Source organism: Nesoenas mayeri, assembly GCF_963082525.1.
Source record: "Nesoenas mayeri genome assembly, chromosome: 9".
In the NCBI taxonomy this organism is placed as follows: Eukaryota; Metazoa; Chordata; class Aves; order Columbiformes; family Columbidae; genus Nesoenas; species Nesoenas mayeri.
In genome coordinates this window covers 21,290,342-21,316,169 of record NC_137557.1, presented here as the reverse complement: position 1 = coordinate 21,316,169, position 25,828 = coordinate 21,290,342, and the positions used below count along the sequence as shown (strand labels likewise).

At 37.2% G+C, this 25,828-nt stretch overlaps 1 protein-coding gene across 1 annotated transcript in view; it reads left to right on the top strand.

The window, feature by feature from the left end:
- Positions 1 to 23,388, top strand: part of CAB39 (calcium binding protein 39) — a 41,332-nt gene extending 17,944 nt beyond the window's left edge. The window contains exons 2-9 of the mRNA XM_080349819.1: positions 3,576 to 3,732; positions 9,839 to 10,003; positions 13,942 to 14,060; positions 16,981 to 17,149; positions 17,883 to 17,942; positions 18,625 to 18,690; positions 19,569 to 19,712; positions 20,529 to 23,388. Coding sequence (XP_080205945.1) covers positions 3,619 to 3,732; positions 9,839 to 10,003; positions 13,942 to 14,060; positions 16,981 to 17,149; positions 17,883 to 17,942; positions 18,625 to 18,690; positions 19,569 to 19,712; positions 20,529 to 20,717 — 1,026 coding nt within the window. The 5' untranslated portion in view covers positions 3,576 to 3,618 and the 3' untranslated portion in view covers positions 20,718 to 23,388. The remainder of the gene's footprint in view (positions 1 to 3,575; positions 3,733 to 9,838; positions 10,004 to 13,941; positions 14,061 to 16,980; positions 17,150 to 17,882; positions 17,943 to 18,624; positions 18,691 to 19,568; positions 19,713 to 20,528) is intronic.
- Positions 23,389 to 25,828: the final 2,440 nt, after the last annotated feature.

The window sequence follows — 25,828 nt, the reverse complement described above, 5'->3', positions numbered from 1 at the left end:
GGATTTATAACGTCGTTTAAGATTTCTAAATGTGGCTGTGACACCAGTGCTTTGAGGACCTTAAATTTTATTAGGTTTGGCATGCTTGAATATTGATGAAATAAAATGGCATGCCTAAGAAAGCCTGAGTTTTGTATAACATCATTCATGGCCTCTTTTAACAAATGGATAAAAGCAGCAAGGTTTCTAGGAAGGTATGGTAAGGCAAAGCAGCCCAGCAGAGCACAGAACTGTCCATTTACTTGTGCAGTTTAACTCTTCGAAAGTTCCATGATTGCCTTCTTAAGCCACGATCAAAATTTTATCATGAATTTGAAAGGCTGCCAGGTGCTAGTAATGTGAAACAGTTATCATTTGACATGATGTAAGGTCTGTTCTTCTATACAACAAATGTCATTTGATGTTGTTTCCTTTTTTCCCCGTTTTGCAGATGCGGGTGGTTACGGTTCTTTCCGATCCCACACAGATGTTGTCATTGTCTATTGTGCACAGGCTGCTGCTTGGGGTGGTTTTGCAGGGCTGGAGGAACAGCCTGCCTGTGTTCTCCTCGCTGCATGAGGTGCAGCTCTAACGGACAAAGGGCTGCTACGGCTTTTTCTTGGCAGGATGTGGTACAGGTTCTTCAGTAATAGAGTTTCACATCAGGGCTGGTGGGGTCTTTAGTCTTGAAGCCTGAAATAATGTTCCTGGCAGTGCCACTGCATTCTCTCCAGTAATAAACTGGAATAGCAGAAACAATGCACTTATTCCATTTTATATAATAAATGAAATACCTTCAAGGAAAATTGTCGCCTTCAGTAATCAAGGATTTCCTTCTTACTGCTGCTAGCATTCTTTCCTGATTTTTCTGAAGTGCTCATGAGAAATTTAAACAGGAAGTTACCTGAATTGGGAAAAAATGTTCCGTAGAAATATATGCTAGCATAAATATATGCTAATGAACTGTTATTAACTGAGTATTTTCTATTAGATACGCTAGTACATAGAATAAAACTTATGTATGACTTGTGTATGTATGTAGGCATATCTGATTTATACAGAACCTGGAAGGTTTCATGAATAAATTAGTGGTAGACTGTTTTGAATTTAAAGAAGAAATTGAGCACTAACTGGAGAGAAATCAGGTTTTGTGAATCTAGACATTTGGCACACCATGAGGACAGTTATTTGTCATTATTGTATATTTCTATGTTATATATGTTATCCATGTAGTCTTTAGTTTAGAATTATCTTAGTTCTGATCTAGAAAGTGAGTATACAGAGACATTTTCTTGGCTTTGATTTCTTTTCTTTGTATATTGCTGTAATACTGTATTTTCTGATTCCGTATGATATTTTTATTCTTTCAAATAACTGTTTGGATTCCTACTGGATTTTATTCTGTTTTAACACATAATCCAAGGAATTAAGACTAGAAATTTTTTGAGCCAGTCCTGCTGTTACATGGGCATAGCCATCTTCCAGAATGAATATGCTGAGTAGTTGTTAAATGCTGTTATTATCAGTGATGATATGCAAGCGTGAAAGAATCCAGCTTTGTTTTCAGGGCTCATCTGAATTTGGCAGAAAGGGAGAGATAAAGGGAACATTTCAAATATTGCTGTGATGCTGGAGGTATGTCATCTATGTTGTGAGGAAATTGTACTTATTTTCACACCTGTCTTTAGGAAAAACAATCCTGTGTGAAAATATCATAATTTTCATTAAACAGTGTATTAAATGCCATGACATTGTCATTAAATAGCAATGAGTATTCATGCTTTTATTAAAGGTGGGTTTCTGTTCCACTACATGTGGCAAAGTTGAGGCATACAATTCTCTTGTACAAGGAATGACATGTGGGCAGCTTTTTATATCTTAGGGTACCAGTCCTGCATTTGTATTTTCTGTGTTACAACCCCTTCTTTGTGCAGATTGTGAATGAGAGATTACTATAGTGAGACAATTAGAGTACAAAACAAAAGCAACAGAAAGTCCTCATGATCTAATGTAAGAATGGAAGTAGCTGGTGGAAGGGCTTGTTTCAACCTTCATGCTGATGCTTTTATCTGAAAGTAATCTAATTGAGAACTACCTGCCTTATGCTTTTTGTGTTGGGTCAGTTGCGGGCATGGAACAGGGAAGGTATGGTCTCTGTATTTGGTTACCTGAAATACCTTTATATGTGGAGATTTTCTTGGCTAAAGATCTGGGTGCTTCTGTTTTTCACCTTTAAATTGTTGCCCTTGTGCCAGCTCAACTTGTTTGTGTTAAAAATCTAATGACTCAAAAATAACATCAAATCGATATTTTTAATTCTCGATCAAAACATGCTTGATTAAGATCTGGATTAACATTTTGGAGTTCATGGTGAGTGAGCTGCTATTTTAATCAAGGATCAAGGTGTGTGGTATTAGATAAGAAACTTTAATATGTACCGGTTATGGTTGACTTGTTACTAACTTCATGGACATTGGACGGAAATAGAAATTACTAAATTTCAGGGTAATATCCCTTCTTTGTAATGACGGTGTAAACTCCGCTATGTCAGCTTCAGCTGTCTTTTGTGTCCAGCAGAAGTAGCATTGTCAGCATTTTTAATGCAGGATTTCCTGTTCTTTCTGTCTAGATTAGAGATCTAGAGGTATGCTTTATGGAATTCACTTGTAAGGTTTTATTATTGTTTAAATGAGGGTGTATATGTTTAGTTACAAAAGCTTTTATGTACTCATTTGTGCTAGTAGTACTTTTCTGTTTTGTACACAGAGTGAATATATGTTTATGTGTAAAAGCAAATATATGTAAATATACAGAGGAATTAATGTATTTGGATTTAAGAACCAAATATTTTTAGGGAAGGAAAATTGCTCCCTTAAGAGAAGTTTTATCTTTTCAAAAAGATAAATACCAGGTCTATGGTTTTAATGTTTTCAAGTGCCTTCGTTACATCCTTGTTATTGGTGGCAAATTTTATTTCCCATTAAATGCGTTGGGGCGAGACTGTATTTCAACATGAAGTTACAGTAAGATTAATACAAAAAAGCCCGGACATACCAAATGTTCTGACATTGGAAGAAGCCGCTTTCTGTAGCCTCGTCCGCATCATGCTCGTAGCTCCCGCGCTAAGGCCCAGGCTTTGCATCTGCTTTGCATCTGTTACGGAATGAATGTGGGTAGAAGCTTCTACCTGGACAGTCATTGCAGAACCACTGAGTTGTGATGGCTTGTGTGTCAAAGACCTAACATAAGAAGGCATTTTGCTTGATAGCATTAACTGGAATAATTTATCCTTGTTAGTCTTGCCCATATGTGGCATTTGTACAGTATGTGGTTTTGGATATAATTAATGTACTCTTTAATTTGTTCCTGGAGTGTAAGGTAATGACCTTAATGTGAGTTCTTAGATGCCGTATCTTGTGTTTTAAAAGAGTTTGAAACACAAGCATTTAAGTTTGTCATGGCAAGCTCTAGTTGAACTTTCAGGGATGTTTATTCCACATACTAATACCTTTGCTACACTCTTCATCTTCATGTGTGGTGTTATACTGACCTTGTGTTTCTATTTTTTGACATGCTTTTTTTTCCTCCTTTTCCAGGTGAAGCAGGAGCTGTAGAAGGAAAACCTCGTGGGTCGCAATCATGCCATTCCCTTTTGGCAAGTCCCACAAGTCTCCTGCAGACATAGTGAAGAACCTGAAGGAAAGTATGGCAGTTCTAGAAAAGCAAGATATCTCTGACAAAAAGGCAGAAAAGGTACAGTTGAGACTTTCCAATTGCTAAATAGTAATTGAAATGGGGGAAAAAAGGCAATTACAGTTGTTGAAAGTGAATCAATTAAGAATTAATAATGGGGGGTTTTTACTGTGATAAAGGGTAAGTTATTATGTACCTTTGAACAGGTGTGTTTCATGTTTGTTGCCTTTGCATTTTCATGCTACTGACAGCTGACACGATACTTAAAATCATTTGATTTGGAACTGTAGGATGTTGAATTGTTTATTAAGCAGCTCACAGCTGTACAGTGTTCTGGTGCCTGTGTCCACTGTAGTGGCTTCACTACTGTACAGTAGTTCTGTCTGTGCTTGTCCGTGCAAATGCTGATAGAGCAGAGTGTCTCTGTTACTGAAACCAAGGAACTTTGTGTCTCTGTGGATGTCACTAGAGGTTGTACCTCAACTGGTATTCTCGATAGCTTTACTAAAAATTACCTTCAAGTTTAGCCTGTGTGCAGCTGCATTGCACCTGGTGACTCGTATGGCAGGGGTATTTACTGTTTAGGTGAGGTTTTTCCTGGTAAACTTAGCACAGGGGCATAGCTTTCAATACTTAAAACACCAAAATGAAACACCAGATCAAACAAACAAACAAAAAAAGAAAATAAAGCATTTCCCTTGCCAGTCCACCAGCTTTTGAAGCAGGCTATGATACCCTCCTTGGATCCTCTCCCAGCATTATTTAACTGTTCTGTGCCATTCTTGGCATCCTTACAGAATCATGTGTAGGAGTTAAGTCACAGTCTTTTTCACATTCAGTCTTTTTCACGTTGACCAGTATTTTTAAGCAGAGTGTAGCCAGCTTCTCCACATCCAGTTTCACCTAGATTTGGCACTACTGGTTTAAGGGCAGGGGAATCTGGGTCTTAACTGAATGGCCATCTTGATCCTGATAGTCTTTGGAATCAGCACATTCTCCCCCAGTGCCAGCATGTGGTATGTTCCAGGTCTCTTGCAGTATACCACAGAATTTTTCTCTGATGCCTTTTTTCTCTTGCTGGATAGAAAGATGTTATGGCCTGTTATACAGGCCTGTGTGGAGGCTGGGAGGATTTTAATTTGCTGCTATTTTCTATCTCTAATGAAGACATCTGTCAGGAAAGGAGGGGTAGGTGCATTCTGAAGAGTCTTTTATGAGACACGGCTTTGCCTTCTTCATCTCAGCCTTATTATTAATTCCTGGAGATGTGGCTTGATCTTGAAATCTCTTTTGTGTCATCTTTTTCTTTTTGCTTAGACCTCTAATGGGGAACAGGCCAGCTTCATTCCATTGTGCATAGCTGTGCGCTGTATCACATGCCTGTGTTCTTGATGCTGTAGATGAAGATTATTATGTACCATTTGCTTTTTACTGGCCTTTAATCCCATACCTCCATCTTCTTTAAAGACCTCATTTATGGGAGGCTGCTGCTTTCACAAGGAATAACACGCTAAGCCTGTGGAGTTGTTTCTCCTGTGTCATACAGAAAGCAACATGTTCTGCTTAAAGGAGAGAAAACATGTAAACATGTAAAACAACAGTAGTGTTCGTCATGCATCTTGTTCAGTTATGAAACATTCTGCCTGCAATTCAAAAAGTGAATTCTAGTTGTGTGTTGATCTACCTTATTTTGAGCTCTGTGAGTACTGGAGAATAATTAACCAGGTAATTCTCTAGGTCATTTAGAAATGTTCCTGAAGTTGGTGATCTCTGCTCGGGAGCTGAGATGTGGAGCGGCTGTCAGAGCTGGACGTTGTGCCCCCTGCAGAGCAGCTCTGGCTACTCACTGGTCACAGCCTTTCACTGGGGACACAGGCAACAGCTTGTTTTTCGGAAGGGAAACTTGAAACGACAAGTACTTTATAACTGTGAATGTGTTCATCGCCTATGCTGGGAATTAACCGTTACTTGGTTTTTTTCAGAAAGGGGGGCTGAAGGGAATGAGAAGGAAAGCTCCTTCATATAAATGGAACCTACCCTTGATCTAGCCCATTAATGAGTCTCTTATTTGCATCTCTTCCTCCTCTTTGTCTGACATCAGCATTTATTTTTATCCTACCAGTTCAGTTGTTTTGTGGCACACATTTACTGTCGTGAAGGTAAAGATTTCCTCATGTAATCAGCTTGTTCTTCCCTACCCTCTGACCTTGGGTTAACCTGCTCATAACTGCTCTGGTTTTGGCTTTCAGATAATAATGTCAACCATGTTGTCAACCCCTGCGGGTTGACTGTTGCAGGCATGGTTGATCTTCTTTAAGTTAGCAGCTCTATACAATGGACAGTATATTCAGTGTAAGGGTTACAGCGGTATGCTGGTTTGATTCAGCTGTCCAAGTGTAGTATTACGTCACGTTGCCATAGGTGTAGATCAGGTTTCATTCAGTGACTTAACGCTGTCATTTACAAAGCAGTGACATTTTATATTTGTTATGCATATTTGCACAATTAACTCCTGGTTGAAAGAAGGCCGAAGGTTACGAGATCTGCCCTGCCTGCTGCATGGGGCTGGTACCCAAAAGGTGAAGTTGGGGTTTCCTCTGGAAGTCGTGGGTGAGAAGACATGCTTCTCTTCTAACTTATCTTAGCTCTTTAATGATATCTTCATGCTAGATGTCTGCTGAAAAAGAATGTAATCATTGTTGGCCTTTAAAATAAACTAGTGGCACTGACGCAGATAATCATATATTTACAGATTTGTATGGTTTTGTAAGTGTTTTGAAATCCAATCACTTTAAATAGAATGGTGTTTGTTACTTATGATAGATACTGGTCTAGTCTAGTGAAAATTTTCACCAAGTACAGGCTCAAAATTATAGTTAGGTTGCCTTTTTGATGGATTTTTTAATTCATAGTGCAAATTATGTAACTGCGGTGTCAATGTGGGTAGAACCCTGCCTGTAGACCCAGAGCCTGCTGGGCTCATCTCAAATACTTAAAGGCTGACCATGTGTTCTTTATCTTTCTCTATTGTTTTTTTAGGTATAGGCAAGTGTTGCTTGGTAAAACTCAGATATTCCAGCTGTACAAATCTATATGAAGTATTTGGTATTTGCATTGCTTAGCATTTAAGGAAATAGTAAATTTTGGAAATATTGGTGAAATATCCTAGAGACTGGGATAAACCGTAGCGGTTCATATCTATAAAGACATGCAGCTGTGTATATTCTGTATACATAAAATATACCCTGCTTATATATTGTATTAGAATAGATATGTTTTATTTATATATACGTGGTGTCTGATTGTTAATTCCATTCTTGATCATGGGCTTTTGGATGAACTTCCTTGTGCATTTTGGTTTTTCTCTACCCTTTTTTGTTCCCGTTAAAAGAAATCGGCACATTAGGCAATTATTTAGATCTCAGTCTCTTAGGAAAACTTGCAAGTAATTCTTGCCAGCCTTATCTTCCTCAACTTTTTTTTTTTACTAGGTTTTCACTTAGGTCTTAACATTGATATTTAATGTAGCATTTCTCCATGTAGCTATCTAAATTCCGTTCTGCATTTGAAATGGCAAAAATAGCTCTGCACATCATGTATTTGGAATATGTTTGAGAGTCCATGGACTAGAAGAGAGATTCTATAACAAGTTTGTAAGAGTTTATTTCTACTCCTTTTGATGTTGTGTTTTAGATTAGGCAGCAATATAGAAATGTCATATTTTATAGAAGTGCAGTGCATCAAGGGACCTTGGTTATTGATGATAATACTTTTAGAAAACCTCAATTTCTGTGTTCGTAGTATGTATCCAGAAATGACAGTTTGGCCTAAGTTGCAGTGATACAAGCAAGTCTCTTTTCATGTTGACAGTGGTCAGGCATTGGTACAGGCGGTGGGATGGTGGGGTGTCTGTCAGGGAGCCGCTCAGAGCATGGTGGGCTGTGCACCTCATCATCCTCATGGGACTTCAGGGTTGGCCCTGCCTTGAGCAGCTGGTTGGACCCGGGTGTTCTCCTGAGGTGCCTTCCAAGCTGGGCTGTCCTGTGTTCCTATGTCTCTAACCGTTACTTCCAACTAAAGCCATATGTTGTTCCAGGTTCAAGTGAAGCACATTCTGATAGTCTTGGTAGTTGTGAAGAGCATGAGAAATAAATTCAAGTCCTGGTGTGTCTCTCTCTCCTGTTTGTTTGTAGGGGTTTTTTTGTCTTTTTTCATTTGTTTGGTTTGGTTTTAAAGAAAAACACTCCGTTTGGAAACAGTATTTTTTCTGTCTGGTTGGTAAGCATTTCCATTACTAGCATCTGTCGTGGGATGGTGGTGAGGGAGAGCCTTCGAGTGTGATTATTAAACTTTGGCAGGGTTCTGATTTCTAGAGTTTTGGTATGAAAAACTCTCCACCGGCATTCTTTTAATTGCAGGAATCCCCTCAGTATTGCCACCGTCTTACTTAAACTAGATAGTTACTCGAACCTCTGCCTTCCTTTCTCTCTTTCAGCTTGCTTTCTAAATGAGTGTGCAGGGACAAACTGCAATAGAATTTTTATTGCTGCCTCCTCTTTCCTTGGTAACCTTGCATCAAGGCATCTCTTCATATCTCCACGTTTGGTAGATGTTCCCGGTTTTTTTCCTAGTAAAGAGATATTTCTTCTGAATTTTAAAGAAATAGAACACTTGTGTGGCATCACACTACTACAATATGGTGTGCTGGCTTTTTCATTTTACGTCTTCAGGAGCTGCCATGGATCTAAGCAGTGTTACCAAGCACCTGCTTCTTGCTGTCTTACTAAAAGTGTTCAGAAAATCCTTTGGAATTTTGATTAAGGAGGAAGCTGGGACTAGGAACTGCAGTTAGTAAGCAGAGGGAGGCGGTGGGGAGTGGAAAGTTGTGGAGGAGCTAAAAATGATATGGAGCCTCCTTAAATGTCATGGAATCCTCACTTGCATACCTAGCAAAGCTGGAATGGCTTTGGCTTGAACAGTGCATGGGTCATGCTGATCTTAAGCCTCTCTAGATATAACGCAGAAATGAGAAGTCTTTTTACATACCTCTTATAAGACAGGCAATATTCAGAAAGTGATAATTTTTTCACTTCATTAATTTTCCATGTGCTACCAATCATACATACTTTACATTAAAGTGTATACATACCTTGTTGGCAGGTTCATCTAAGTGCTAAAAATCAATGCGCTTACAAACCATTCATACTTTTTAGGCACATGAAGAACTAATAGAATATAATTAAAGCAGCTATTTATCATTTTCAGCATTTTGTCCCCAAGCTATGTCAATGTATATATTCAAAAGAGTAATTCTTCTTTTCTCCAAGGTAACTGTGTTTTAAGATTTGGGAGTGGGTGTTTAGAAGTGTTCTAGTTGATTTCCTCCCCCCACCCTTACTCATGAGATAACTCTGCTTCCACTGGTAAATGCTGCTCCAGCCCATCATGGCACCTTGGGAATTCCTTATGCTGGATTCCCTAAGTGAGAGGTCAGACCTATCTTCTGTAAGCTGGACTTCAAATGGGAAGCATCTTAGACTTTTGTTTCCTATATCACTGTGTCCTTTTGAGTGCACCTCGTTCTGGGTCCATTTGCAGCTTTGTTCTTGTAAACTGAGATAATCTGAACATTAAAGGAGGTTTTGTTTGAGGTTTTGTTAGTTGGAAAGGAAAAATTTAATCCTCACTGTCTGGAATAGGAGCCTGACGAGTGCAAAATCTGTAGGAGGGGTACATTTGGTCTCTCTGAGCAGTTGACTAGAGACAGGCATGTGTCTCCGTGTCATGTTTTCCAGTCTGATCCTGCCTACCTCTGTTTTACAGAATGGAAATTTTCGTTGGGTTCTTTTCAGCCCGTTACTGTTCTTAGGGGATTTTTGAATGGGAAGTTTAAAAGCAGTTAAAAGGAAGAGACTTTTACTTTTGGTAACTTGTCAAATAAATTGCGTATGTCCTGCCTCTGCCTTTTAATGAGATAAATCAGTATTATTTGCAGAATGATTATCTATTGTTTTTTATTTTTAACAGGTTGTCATTTCCTGATTTTTTTTTCATTGTTTTTTTTTCTCCTTAATGGAGGTTTGCAGATTATAAGAATAATAGACTGTGCAGTTACGAAGGCAAACGACATTGTGCTTTAACTGTAGTGTTTTCCCATTTTCTCTAGGCCACTGAGGAGGTCTCAAAAAACCTTGTTGCCATGAAAGAAATCTTGTATGGCACGAATGAAAAAGAACCACAGACAGAAGCCGTGGCACAGCTTGCTCAAGAGCTGTACAACAGTGGTCTCCTTAGTACCCTAGTAGCCGACTTGCAGCTAATTGATTTTGAGGTAAGAAAATAAGTTTGACATTTCTTATGTTGTATATGTTAAAAGAAATACATCTGAATTCCTGACACTTTAACTGGTTAAGGCATCTTTTGATCTTTAGTCTTTTTTTTTTCCTGGCTGGGACAAAACCATTAGAAAGAGAACTCATTATTCTGAACTACGTACAAAATGAAGCAAGTATAGAATGTGAAATCTGTGAATTTAGGCACATAAACCACAGAAAATTGAAGTAGATAAACCTCTAATCCTGATGATACAGTTCTGTTGAAATTATGGAATAACTGTGTACGCAGAAGAGTTAATCTCTTAGTAGTAATGCCAAAGTGAACATAAGCTATAATACTACAAGGCATATCTATATTCTCATCTTGTTAAATTAATTTATGAAGTATTTTAAATATTTAAGGTGAAGCTGTTTTGATAACAGTCCAGTATTTCTCTCTCTCTTCAGAAACAAGTGATGAAATTATTTTCCTGTTTTCATCAATTTTTCTGTTTATTTAAGAAAAAAGTCAACAAACCCAAGTTTTTATTGATTACTACAAAGTAGCAATACTTCTTTGTATTCAAACATATCTCTATACAAACCTCTAATGGACATTTGTCACCACATCACATGGAATAATTCATCTTCCAGTGCCATAATGAAAAAAATCACCCTACTTATAAGACATTGCAGTGCAGTTGGATTTTCCTGTTTTCCCCGAGGTCCCACAAGAACTGTGTGATTGTCTAGGAAAGGAGCCAGACCCCATGTATCTCACTCCACAGCCTTGACCATAAGACCATACCACTTCAGGTTGCTTGAAAACAGTATTGTTCATAAACAAGTTGTTCACAATGCAAACACAATCATTTCAAGTCCTGTTGTGGTATGACATTCCCAAACAATGGCTTTTTTCCTTGTTCTTTCTTCTCTCCACTCCACCCCACCCATAACTCCCTCTGATTTGTGTTTAATTGTAATATGGTGGTACTTTTTTCCCTAACCACACAACTGTTTATATCAAACACAAAACATTCAGGTTGTTAAATAAGCAAAGAGACCTGGGAAAGCTGAGAGGGAATACTGGAATGTGATGGCCTTTAATTGCTGAAGAAAGGAAATCATGAAACGTCATTTGGTTTCTGCTGACCTCTAGATTCTTATCAGCTTGGTGTTTACTCAGCCTGGTTATTAGTGAAGGAAGCCTTCATTATCTCCTGGTAATGAAGAATGATAACAATTTGTACAGGCTTACTCTCATTAAGGAGAACTATTCATTTTATTCTAAGGGGACTTTAAAAGATTGCGAGTAGTTTCCTGCTTGTGGACTTTCTGCTGCTTTGTTACACGAGGATATGACGATTTCCCCTGGAGAGAGAGCAAGTTGTTCACGCTGCTTTCTAGGCTGGACCACGTCTGCTTTTCAAGGATGGGACCTGGCAGACTGTCCAGCTGTTGTTGGTACCTAGCATTAATGTCTGCACACCTGTGCTCCAAACCTGCACAGCCTTCCCAGGTGTTACAAAGTCCATCAGCTATTGGTTTGATATTCCACATCCCTGTGGTTGGAGCTTTTACTGCATTGGAAAGGATTTATCCATTATTAGTAGAGATATGAACTTGATTTCCTGTTGATTCTTAAACTTGAAGAGTTGATCAAGCATTTATTCCTTCTGGTGCCCCACCAGAGCTTGAGGTTATTCAATGATGAAGTAAACATAATCTTTTTGTCAAGAACTTCAGTCTTGTGCCTGAAGGTTTCCTTATAGAACAGGAATAAAGAGTTCATTAATGGGCAAGCACTGTTCACTCTGACTCTTAAACTGTCTGAAATGAATTTGAATCTGAATAGTTTTGTAAAAAGAAAAAAAAAACCCAAACCAAAACAAGTAACAAATGAAACCCTAGAAAAGTAACAAATTTCATGTTTTAATTAAGAAACTGTCTGACTGTCCAGACCTTGCTGTATGTAAAGGCCTGTTTAAAATTATACCCTTATCTGGAAGGTTTCTTGACAAGTACAACAGTCAACACAACTATCTGCTTATAAACTTATAAATTCTTATTAAATTAAACCGTTATTCTTATAAACTTACCACTTATCTCCCTGCTGATTTGTGCTGGTGTGTCTACAGGAAAGATTATATACCTTTGGTGTCCTTTGTGCAACCTTTGGGGTTTTTTTTGGTTCATGTTTACTTTGTGTCTTGTTATGAGGTTTTTGTTTGGTTGGTTGTTTTTTTTGTTGTTGTTTGTTTGGTTGTTTTTTATTAAATAAAAACAGAAAACAAAAATGCCTTTTGCATAAGCCTGAATCTTTCTGCTCAAAAAACAATACTGGCCCAGCCTCCTCCTCACCTCTTGCAGTCGTGACTGTGGGCAAAGGGTTCAGTGTCTGTTTGCCCTTGTTGGGCCATGAGATCACTCAGTAACACGTCCTTCCTACAATAACCCGCTTTGGTATTACTGTGTACCACTATCAGTTCAATTATGTGCATAATAAGGAAATGCCGCTCTTGCTGAGGAATCCAAAGCAAACTGTGAGATCCAGCGCAAAATTGGCAATGTTAGTGAATGAGAGCTGATGACTATATTATGTGGAGTTTGAGTAAAGCAATTTCTGGAAACACTGCTCTACTCATTTCAGAACAAAGAGTTGTGGTGTTGCATTGGGCTGGCTTTCAATGGAATTGTAATTGAGAAAACAACCGTTTACAAACAAACTCTTATTTCCTGAAAACAACGCTCTAACAAAACTGTCCATGGTAATTCACAAACCTGCCATTTGTAGCACTCCAGTCCTCCTACATTTTTAAAAACATTCATTTTTTTTTCTTATGCAATCTTCTTGACTTTTTTCTGTTGTTTTTAAAATTTTTCCTAACATGCTTTGCATTTTACTCAAAAGCTTATTGATATTACTCAGGACATTTATAGTACAGCTAGAGGTTGTCAAGAAACGTTATCCACATATGTTTTTTGTGTGTAGCATTCAGGGAACCTTCAGGTGGAATTACTTAATAGACCTTTATTTGTAAGTCCGGACTTCGTGCAAGTTTGCCTAGGCTTACTCTGGATTAGATCTGATAGCAAATAGTTCTGAAGTTGTCTTTATGGCAATCCAAAATAGAAAGTTAATTGCAGAAATCTGTCTTTTAAACTACGCATGTGAATGACAATGAAAAGTGCTTATATTTATAATAAGCTTTTTGTTAGATGTCTGTACCAGTTTTTGTCATCTTTAGCTGTGCTCTGACAGAAGAAATAAATAGGAGATGTATATATATTCAACAAAGAGAACATTGCCAGCTCCTTATTATACTGTCTGGTGCTATCCTTGTGCACTTTCTTTTGTGTAGTCGGTACTGAATTCCATCCTGGTCTTATTTATGCTTCTTTTGTCCATTGAAAAATGTGAGATTTGCATTTTAGGTCAGTGGGAGATTTATCTTTGTATGTTTGTTTCATTTATTTAACTTCCATAAGTTGTAGTTTTAAGTTTGATGTTAACACTACAGTCGGAAATGCTCTGCACACTCTTAATGGTGGCATGACATGTTCCTGGTCCAGTGGAGAGGATAATGGAGTGTTGAAGAAAAGCTTTAGGCAAAAGCATGGTTAAAAACTGGTACGTGATTAACAAAAACAAGTATAAAACAAGCCCAGGAGATTGATGCTACATAGAAGTATCTGATGAAACATCAACTGACTTTACTTCTTAATGTCAATTACCCTTGATCTGCTTGCAACATGATGTAATGTTTTGAGTGCTTTGACATATTTGAAACGGGTGTAAAGAAACAGAATATTTGATCTGATTAAGATCAGAGTACAGAGACTGACTGAAGTGCAGAGCTCTCACGGTATGAATGTATGAGATGATGATGATAATGTTTGTTAGTTGCCTAGTGGACTTGAATATTATGTGTTTAACTGCTAATGTTTTTGACAGGGCAAAAAAGACGTTGCGCAAATTTTCAACAACATTCTCAGAAGGCAAATTGGTACAAGAACTCCCACAGTTGAATACATCTGCACTCAACAGAATATATTGTTCATGCTATTAAAAGGGTATGTATGCTGTGAAACATAAATATGCTTGTACATGAAGTATGTTTTTGAATTCGTGGAGAAGCAATGAGTTCTGAAATATTTTTCTTCCTTTGCAGTATGCTTAATTTATCTATCTGTCTTATCTATCTGTCTATATATTTTTTTTTTTGTCTTGAGGCCTCTAAGTAAAGGAAAGTTTGAGTAATAGACTACCAAAAATATAGTTTTGCATGAGATATGACTGAAAATTGAGAACTGTTAGTAACCTAAAATACTCTTAGTGAAGTGGTGCAGAAGTTTTCCATTGAGAATACTATTTGATCCTATTTAAATTATTTCCTTTGAAACTTACTCCTTCATCTAGAGTTAAAGGCAATTTTTTCCTTTAACTTTTATAATTTCCAGTTTTCTGTCCTATCTGCTGGTCTTAGTTTGGTCTTAGACTTTATTCATAGTGATTTATATTCCTGTAGTGATACAAATGCACTAACTCAGACTTGACTAAACAAAGAATGATTTGGGGCATATGGTGCATGCCAGACAGCTTTTTCTTCCTCTATTCTTGTATTATCTGCTGTGCTGGATATTGGAAAATCACACCATACTGAATAAGTGATTTATATGTAGAGCTGTGGATCTCAAACCTGAAAGCAGAAAAGTGTTAACATTTTCATGTTAAAATAAGATTTTTTTTTTTTTTAATGAGAATGTGCTCTCCATTTAAAAATAATTGCTCACATTTTTTCTAATGTTAATTAAGAAAGTTCTGGAAATTACAATACCAGTGTGTTATTTTGGGATAGAAAAGTTCATAAGACATTAATAAACCATTTTAAATATGCACCTGTTTGAAGTGCTGGTTTTATAATTTGTGTCAAAGCTGCTGTGTAAGCTCACTGCAGTTGTTGGGTACTTATTGCATCTACTGAGATAGCTAGAGGATGTGCCACGAGGCCACGCTTCTCACTGAGATACTTGCCTATGTTTATGTTGGTGGCATTGAGATATGAAGATAATCAAATATATGTTTAACACTTAAATGGGAAGCTTTGGTGCGTTTTTCCTTTTCCCTCCTCCTAGTTCATAGTAATCGTTAGAGCTACTGACTAACCTGTCACATACATGGCACCTTGGGCTATTTTATTGTAGCATATCTACGTTTACCTCCTCTTGGCCATTTGTGTAAGCCACTGGAAAATGGATCATACAAGAAACTTCCTCTGTGGAGAAAGGAGGAGTTTTATGCCTTTAGGTTCCATGCTGATTCCAAAGGTTTAGCAGCAGGAGCAGCATGGAATATTTGCTTCAGTTTGTACAAGTGTAAGATAGACACTCGTCTGCCAGAAGTGCTCTGTTGGTTTTTATTTCGCCCCCTGCATTCTGGCCCTGATTTTGCGGGGAAGCAAGATTTAAATGTTAACAGGACAAAAAGATTATTAGTCATGGCATAACACAAAAGAAAACATTGATTCAGTACTACTTCAAAATAATTTACAAAAGAAGGCAAAGACATTTGAGGTGCAGAGAGATGAAACTGTTTTCTCAGCATGCTCTCGTTGGTATGTGACTGAATGAGGGTTGTAACACATTCGTCCTAATTTTTAGTCTCTGTTGTCGCTCTTCAGAGAGCATAATTCTGACAGGGATTGTTGTAACATAAGTAAGGATGTCTGAAATGGGCATTTAGTTAGTTTTAGTGACTTACATGTTGTATCCAAGTGAGTCAAATTTATGTAAATTTTATCTATGGGGTGAGTTGCAAAAAGTTCAGTAGATTTCAAATCTCCATGGCAGATTAAATGGGAAAATATTGTAGGATTCAACATGAAAATTAATTCATAAGAAAATGTTTTTTATGGTAATATAGTTAGTGCTTAGTATGCACAATAATACTTTGCTCCTGAATTATTCTGGTGAATTTAAATTAGCTTCCAATGGTATAGGATGAAGGATTCTTTAGGTGGGAGTCAGGAAGGTACATAAGAGACTTTGATCCAGGGTGAGGTAGGTAACAGCAGAATGAACTTTCCTCTAGACTGGGATACCTTATGTTGCAGCATGCTGAGGTGAGTTTTTGGTTTGGAAAGGCAGCCCCATCTCCCTCCAGGTTCCAGCTACTGGCTTGCTTGGGAAAACAAGGAGCTAGTAGCAAGTACAAAGGTGTATTTCTATTGGATGTGTCTGTTGTGAGATTTTGGCAGCTGCTGTTGGTACATACCAAATCAGCTGGGAGAAAGAACCCTGTACTGTTTGAATAAGAAAGCCTGCCAAGGAAGCGTAGCGACAATTTCTAAATGAAGCCGTCAGGGATGGCTTCATCGGGTCCATGAAATGAGTGACAGACGTGTTCCAAAGGTCTCTTGTAAAGACGGTGCAGATACTTCCCCAGAGGCGATGCTGGGGTGCAGAGATGGTCTATACTGTCCTTACAGAGGACGCTTGCCAGCGTTTCAAGCTGGAAACCTGTGATGTGTAGAGCAGCCAGTAGCACTGAAAAATGCCTTAGTGAAAGAGGAGATGTGAATCTATGTCCAGTATTATTAACCTTTCATGCTCATATTATGGATAGTTTTATGTAAACTGCTGTCATGTTTAAGCAAACAGCTTTGAAGACAGAAATCACTTACTGCTTTTCCAGTTACCTGCAGCCCCACCAATATGAAAAAAAGAAAACTGATTTTGAGTATGAACAAAGTATTTTTATTTACTCTCATTACTCAGTTTGTGAAAATCATTTGTATTGGCTGTAATTTGGCATTTAACTGTTGATGATTTCAATAGTTTGTAGTAGTATTTAAAAGGGTGGTTTAATGCAGAAATGAGTTTTTGAATTGTTTGCTTGATAGCACTGAAAACTGTAATATGCAGTGTGGTGTTGCAGTGCTAACTTGTCAAAGTATTTATGAAGAATTTTTATTTACTTTTTTTTTTTTAACAGGTACGAATCTCCAGAAATTGCTCTAAATTGTGGAATAATGCTTAGAGAATGCATCAGGCATGAACCACTTGCTAAAATAATCTTGTGGTCAGAACAATTCTATGATTTCTTCAGATACGTGGAAATGTCAACATTTGACATTGCTTCGGATGCATTTGCCACATTCAAGGTAATTGATATACAACATTCGAATTATTGTTTCTGTAGTTCTCTGCTGTATGAACCCACATCATGTGTGTTACATTCTTGGGCAAAACAAGCCCTGGGAGAAGGGAAAAAAAAAAATCAAAAAGGTGTGATGCAAATAGGTAAGCTGGACACTGTTCTTCCTTATTCCTCAGAAGGCAAGACATTCCTTTAAATAGATATACTATGTTCCAAACCACTTTTATTCTAGAAAACAAGATTTAAACTGTCATGCATTATCTAAATACATGTGTATTCCATGCCAGGGGCTTTTAAATGTGTCTCCAGCTCCTCAAGTGAGCAAACTCCTTTTCATTCTGTTATGAACTTGAGTATATTTGATGCTGATGCTTCGTTTGGGGAAAGTTTTTGTTTTCTTAAAACATTCAGTCATGGGACTATAAGCATAATGTTAATGAGTAGTAAATAGTTGGTCTTACCCTTGGTTGTGTATAGTTGTGTGCAGAGCAGAGCCTTGATCCATAAACAGCATTCCTTAGGCTATTTATTGGTGTGATCAACATGGCGCATCGCAAACCTTTCCTAAGTGATGCCAGCATCTTTAGCAATGTCCAGATAACTGTTCTAAATGTCTTGGTTTAATGAAATAGCAAAGTTTTCTCTTGAATATCTTGTGTATACTCACTGTTTAGTGAGAATATATATGTATTGTTTAAATATTTTAGTGAAAATACTGGTTTTGTGCTCTTTTACAGGATTTGCTTACAAGACACAAGTTGCTAAGTGCAGAATTTTTGGAACAACATTATGATAGGGTGAGCAGATGCGCTTTAATATTCAGAATTTTCTAGTGCTTTGTATCTTATTTAAAGAAAACAGTGTATTTCATTCCCTGTTTAGCTTCATTTTTTGAAATTTACATACAATATTAAACCAATTGAACATACACTAATTTCTGCCAAGCAGTAAAATTCAGTTCAAGACATTATTGTTGAACGTAAGAAAGGTGTAAAAGCAAGAGAAGGCGGCAGAAACCTAGATCCGATTTTTCCACTAGAGGGAACCCTTTCCTTGAATTTTTCTTTTGTCCATGTTAACCCGTAACAACCAAAGAATGCAAGACAACCCTCCACCTGCTGGGGACTCCTGAAATTAGTGGACAGCGTTCAGTACCAGGAACTACTAGAGCTTAAGAAATAATGAGATAACTACATTGCAGTCTAAACACTGAAGGCTCCTAAACGAGTTGTGTGGGGGTTTTTTTGGTGTTTGTGCATGTGTGTGATTTTTTTGTTTGTTTTGTTTTGGTTGGTTTGTTTGTTTTGAGCATATACAATGTTTAAACAGTAGTGACTTACAGGAACCTACTGAGATTTCAGATTTTATTTACATTTTTGTTAGGGATTTGCATGTCCTCTGGTTTCTTACAATCATTTGGAAGAAGAGTGTGGATGACACTTGGAAAGGTCCTAACCCTTTTCTTTATTCTGTGTTTAGTTCTTCAGTGAATATGAGAAGTTACTTCATTCGGAAAATTATGTGACAAAGAGGCAGTCACTTAAGGTAACGCAAATATATTTTCTTCTTAAATGCTAAGTTAGAGAATTCCTTTAATTTCAAGAAGGGTTAACTTTAATTGAAGTAACTTCAGTAACTGCCTTCAATAGTGTTTACTTTAGTTTTTCATGTGTTCTAATACTTGGGATTAGTTACTTTTCTCTAGTACAGTCCTTCCATTACTTAGTGTCCAACACACACCAAGTAATTTCTCTGCCTGTGCAGAAATGGCTGTATGCAATACGTTTATTTTGATTGGGTTTTTTCCTTCAAAAAAATCTGGATGCATTCAAATAGTTTAATAAATATTTGCATGGTGCGATTAGAGCAATATTAATCTTATATTCACTATTTCTGACCTACTTGAATATAAATATAATATATAACTTGTAGCAGGGGTGATACTTGTAGCCAATTTTCTTTTACTCCTCTCTGGACAAAGAAGATAGCGAAAGAAGTGTAAATATTTCTCCTTTGAAGTATTAACTTTTTTTTTTGTGGTGTATGTGGTTTGTTTGGTTGTGGGTGTTTTGTTTTGTTTTTTTTGTTGGTTGGTTTTTAATACCACATTCTTGTTGGTGATGTATAGCTTCTCTATAAATGAAAAAAAAATACAGAAACCATGGGGGGGAAAAAAGGAATGAAAAATCCTTTTCTTTCAATTTCAGTTCATAACAAGGGGGGAACAAAAGGTGATTTTCTACTTGTTGAGAAAAAGGAGAAAATGCACCCTGCACTCATAAATTCAGGACGTTTGAGTTCTGTTGTTAATATATTTACAGACCAGTGTCAGCTCCTCAGTGTGTTTGAAAGCACTTATGAAAAAGTTATTTCTTACATCCAATGTCAGTCATTTTTCATTGAGTCTTGTTTTCAACTTTTAGCTTCTTGGTGAATTGTTATTGGACAGACACAACTTCACAATTATGACGAAGTACATCAGTAAACCTGAAAATCTCAAGCTAATGATGAACCTTCTACGAGACAAGAGTCGTAACATTCAGTTTGAGGCCTTTCATGTGTTTAAGGTATGTTGAAGAAAGCCCACAATAAAACAAACAAACAAACAAAAAAAACAAACAAAAGAAACCCAATTGTTTAGCTGAGTAAACTACTTAGCTGAGCCTAAATGAAGCTTATCATAATGTCTGCTGAGCGGTTAAATAGACTGCTAATGTTTGTCATTATTATGATCCATCTTTACAAATAGCTATCTTTGTATATTTTGAAAATTTTTAAGAAACTTTCATACGATTTTCAGTGTAATCTGTGTTAGAAAATGTTGGAATTAACAAAGATGAAGTGTGATAAGGAGGAGTGCATGATTTCATGTGAAATCACGAAGCATCTTGGAGTTCAAAAGTGTTTTCATCATACTGTGTGATCTTTGAAAGATACCAGTATTTTAGTCAAGTCACCTACATTTCATAACAATATATAACTTTTGACTTTGCAGCAGACAAATAGCTAAGAGTTTGGAGATATGAGGTATAAAAGTTTTCAGTGAATATTAATATACCCATCTGGTGCCATGTATAATAATAAACCAAGCATTTGCTACAGAATTTAACTGTGAGGTGTCTTCAGTGCTTTCTACAGTGGATGTTGTGGCTCATCACCTCCCACAAGTTGAATTTACTTTGGTACTGGTGTTTGGCTTACAATTTAAAAAACTGAGTAACTTTATTTTAAAACTTGCATTTGCTCCATTATTTTCTGTAGAGATGCTGGATTAAAACATGACACTAAGTTTTTGTCATCACTATTTTGTTGGCTAGGTTTGTTTTCTTAACTGAGCCTTCTGTTTCCTACTGTTATGCTAAATGCCTTTTATTTTCTTGCAGGTGTTTGTAGCCAATCCTAACAAGACACAGCCTATATTAGACATCCTTCTAAAGAACCAGACCAAACTTATTGAGTTCCTCAGCAAGTTTCAGAATGACAGGACCGAGGATGAACAATTTAATGATGAGAAGACCTATTTAGTTAAACAGATCAGGGATTTGAAGAGACCAACACAGCAAGAAGCTTAATCTCCAATAAACCCTTAAAATATTAAACCCAAATTCAGCATTTGCTGTTAGATATTCAGCATCAGGCACTCTTATTGATTCATGAGGAACATTACTGCTAATCTGCTGTTCAGTGAACGGTTTTTGTTCTTCTCTTTTCTTTTTAGTCGAAGTTGAAAAACATAGCTGCTGCTTTCTTGCACAATGTGGACTTTCTTGATATTTGTGTCATTTCAGAATTCAAAGACACTGCTTGTTTTAGGAGTCCTGAAAAGAAAGATTCTAGGTTCGTGAAAGCAAACATATAGATACTAGTTTGGTTTAGGAGAGAAGGTATTAATGTAGTTAAGTAACAGGTTGCATGCTTGCAAATCTGAATAAATCTGTATGTTTGCACTTACCTTGTTTGAGATATGAGCACAACGTGACCTGTGCATACCTGGCACCATAGTATAAGATTATATGCCTTGATTTAAAAAAAAATGTGCAGTGCTTTATTTGTAATCAAAGGGGAAATGTATCTAAGATGTGATCTTATTGGGATTAACAGTTGTCTTGCAAATAAACTGATACTGAAACTTAGCAACTTTTAAAAGAGTGAAATCTCAAGGTTGATAAGGAAAATGTATATATGCCTTTCACCGCTTTATAGGGGGTTTTTTTTGACATGATTTGGTTTTTCTGAGAATTGACTTGTAAACTTGGAAATATGTTCTAAGGGGTTTTGTTAATTTTACTTTAAAGGTATTTCAGACAGTAGACCTAGCAGTGGCATTTTGCATTTCATTTCAACAGTGCTTGCTGGTTTCTTTTGTATATAACTCCTAGGCTGCTCATTTCTTTAAAATATGATTTAATTTGTACAGCAGAGGAATGTTATTGTATTAGTCTGTAACTATTACCTAATATTGAGTTTTGCAAAATGAATGCTCACATGTAATTGAATACTTTGGATCACATGGAAACGCCGATTTAACAATCTTAAGTACTGCAGCATTAAAAGGAAAACAAACCAACAACAACAACAGAATTATTTGTATTCACTTATCTGATGGGGTGCCATCAATTAGGGTAGACTGAAAGAGAGAACTGGAACCCTTTATACTACATTCTTACTGGATAATATTGGCCTTATTCAATTAAACTAGCGTTGTGCTCACCAGCTCTGCAAATGGCAAAGGTTATGCTAAATTAGTATTGATTCCTCTAACTTCTGGGGAGCCTGCAGTGCATCATTTCTTACAGTAAATAACTCAGTAAAGTAGTTGTGAAAGTGAATGATTTAATTCGTTCCAACTTCAAGAAACAATTTCATAGACGTCCTAGGGTAACAAAATGATTAAATTTTGTTGATTTTGTTCTTTAATGCTGCAAACTATCAGTATTTATAAAAACAAAAGACCAAACTGATTTTGCACCATGTTTTTGTTACTGTGACCATACAAAAGGAATCTACTAAGTATAGCTAAATGACGTTATTAAAATTGTATCTATCCATCATATAGTAATGCTGACAACCAGGCAAACTTAGAGATTGGAGTCTGAAAGTTCAAATTCTGCATGGCTGAATCTGACTGAGAATGCTACAGAAAATATTGCTTCCTGTCCTCTTCCTAATTAAAATATTGCAAATATCACCAAAACGAAACTCCTAAGTGACGTTTAAGCTGATTTGAAAGCCTTCACAAGGGAAGTCAGGCCAGAAAATTGCCTGTTTTCACTCGGTTTTTCAAAGTTGCTCTTAACCTTGTAACTGGTCTTTTAAAGGTTCTTAATGTGTCCTTTGCAAACCAATTCGTTTTGCTTACGGGAAATTAAATAGCTTGCCCTGACCGAGGATCACTTACACAGGCAGGCAGAATTGGCCATGAGGTGATATTAGAGTTCAGTACTAACAGTCTATTATATTTGGTTTATCATAGGTCGGTGGAGGAAAATATTATTTGCCAAGTTACTCACCATAACATATAAGGCTTCCTCTTTAGAAAAATGTAGACATGCTAAAGATTTCTATATGTCAAGAAGTGAAAACATTTGGACTGGGATAGAGGTTATTCTATATTAGGCCTTGGAAACAATGGCTATGGTGACTTTTTTAATATGTGAAAACATTTGAATGTTGGCTTTCAAAAAGAAGTTGTGTTTAAATTAAAGCTCATTTGACGTGCTCTTCGTATTAAAAAACTATTGTTCTGGAAGTGGTTTCTTATCTGCTTGAAGGCTTAAGGGTATTACTAAAAGTTATTTAAATGTGAGCAGGTTTTGGTTTTGCCTTTTTTTTTTTTTTTTTTTTTTTTTTTTAAATGAGATGTACACAATTGTAATTCTACTTCCGTGGTAGCATTTCATTTCTCCTGAGGAAAATGTGTTTCTTATCCAAAAAATCTGGCTGGCCCCATAATTTAAATTGAAATAAAATTTTGAAGAAAAATGTGTGTTCTTTACTGTGTTACTGGAGAGGGTGAGTTTCTGGTGGATGTGTCTGTTCTCTTTATCGCCTTAGAGGGGTTCAGCTTTCTCACTTTTAAACGTGAAATAATTTTAAATCATTAAAACCTCTGGCTTACAAAAAACATTTTTAAGGAATTAAGACAATGTGCTGTATTAGAGATGTAATCAGTTTTAATTAATTATTGGTAGCCCCTGTTGCCTATTTGTGGCATTATTTGCTGATTCAGTTCCTTTTAGTATGACTGAGGGCAAAGAGAGGAGACACTATTTCCTGTGTCATGTTGACAGACAGGACCTGATAGGTCATTTTTGACCCTTCCCTTCTTTAATTTCAGGAGCCGACAGTGTGTGCAATTGGTAACTCTTCCCTTAGGAAGTCCTGTGGCCTTTTTGCCTTTGAAACTGGCTGCCTGTGTTTGTCATAGGTAACATCCCAAACTATTTAATGTGGCAAACACCGAGAGTGTGTTGCATTTAGAAAACCAAAACAAAATGAAAACAAATCCAAACATTTGGGAGTTTTTGATGCAGATTCTTCAGATTATTTTGTTTTGCAACATTACTGAAAAATCTGCTTTCCTGCCAGGAACACACTTGCAGACAAAAATATTTGGTCTTTTCTAGCCCCCCAGTAGAGGCTACACCTGTTTAAGCCTCTCTATATAATGTTAGTAGCATTCTCCCTCACTGTCAGTAAGATCACAGGTTACCAGGGGAAGGAGCAATTGATACTTGTAGTCAAATAAATTCCAGATTTTAATTAAAAAGGAAGAGTGGTCAAGTCGTGTAGTTGATGGGGTGTTCGGATGAGATGAGCCGGGCGGGAGGAGGCATGGGCAGCGTGGGGAAATGCTGCACTGACCTCTTGAAACGTGTTTTCCCACAGGGTGCTCAGCGGGACCTGCCCCAGGAGCTGCCCCCCAGGACCCACAGCGGGAGTTGCACTCGAGCTCGGGGAGCAGGTTGTGGACAAAGCTGCTGTGGGTAAGTTTGCTTTTGTTTGTGGCCTGCCAAGTCATGCCAAGCAGCCAGCTTCCACCGTTTCTCTTTTGCTGCTACCCCTTCTTTCCCCTTCATTCTAGATATTTGCTGGCTGCTTTGTTGAATAGTTTTCCTGTCCATATTGTTTTCCCTTACATGGATATCCACTTGAGCTGATGCCATCTCATTGGGTGCCCTACCTTATTTTCTGTCATCGTTTTGGTTATTTCTTATCCATCTGTACTTCTTTCTATGAAGATTTTGGCCTTTGTGAGGCTGTTTTTAGTGCTGTTTCTTTTAGCTTTTCAGCATATTGTAATTCAAATTGATGGTTACTATCATCATGAGGAAAAAAAATAATCCTTCTTTTGCATGTTATCTCTTTAAGTCAGTGTTCAACTTAAGCCGAGCACAATGAACTTGTGAAGAGTTGTTTCCAGTGTATTTACAAGTATATCTGGGTTCATCCAGTTTAAATCACATCTGACTGGAGGCAGGTCAAAGTAACAGGAAGAAAAAATCAAAATATGGAAAGAACTTACAAGGAGGAGGAGAGAGACACTTCAGTATATTGAACTCTTTGATGAAAATTGTTTATTTTGTGAAAGAAAAGGCCTGCTTCCAACTTAAAGATATCTGCTGACTTATCTCTATTTAAAAAAACACCACCACAAACCCCTGAGTTATACAGCCAACATACAACTAGGTTTTTGATAAGTGTGTTGTATTCACAACAAAATATAAACTCAAGCTGTTTTTATTGGGCTCATACTGCAGATTCTGGTTTACACAACAAAAGTAAGGATACTTTGTTTTCTTGCTCAAAAATGCACTGGCCAGAAATGGTTTTCTGTCACTTTTCAGAAGCAGACCCTTCATTCTAAAGGTTTCCTCACCATCTATTGCAGGAGAGTTTTCCAGTTGGGCTGTGGTGGGGCTGAGTGTAACTCCAGTGCTCCCCATGGCATCCAGTATGCGAGAGCATTGCATATCTGGAGGTGACTCTGCCAAACTGCCTTATGTGTTCCCAGTAATGGTAAAACTAAAGAACTGATCAAGAGGGCGTGTTTGGAGGGAAGGAGGATAAAGAATATGCTGTACTATAAAAATATACTTTAGATATCAGCGGAGGGGTGGATCTGTTTGATAAATGCATATGCTACTTTTTATATCTATTGGAACAGCTATGCATGTACTATTTAAGATAAATGGTTATGACTGGAGTTGTCTGCTCTTTCCTAAAATTAAATCAACAGTAGATGTTCTTGTATTTGGTCCCCAGCAAGTGCCTTGTACTGAGCTGTCGTGGAGGATCCCGTTACAGTTCTCTCTTCTTCCTCTTGCAGCAGCTTTGGGAGCACCTCACATCCCCTGTGAGAGAACGCGGGGGATAAAGCTGTGAGTGTTGCTTAACAAGGTTCTACTGTTGGAACAGATGTTGAACTAAATTTAATATTGCTCAGTGCTATTTAGAGACAGGAGAGGATTAAGTTTGTGTTTAATTTGAACAAAAACAAGAGTAGAAGCTTCATAGATTGGGGTGGGGGGGCTGTTTTGGCAAGTTTAAGACTACTGTGTATTCTAACATTAATAAGTAAGCATTCATAACTGTAATTTGGGGCACATAATAAGGCATGCAATACGTGTAGTACAGTGTTTAAGCAACTGAGGTGTGAGCAAGCTGAATTTTTGGCCTCAGC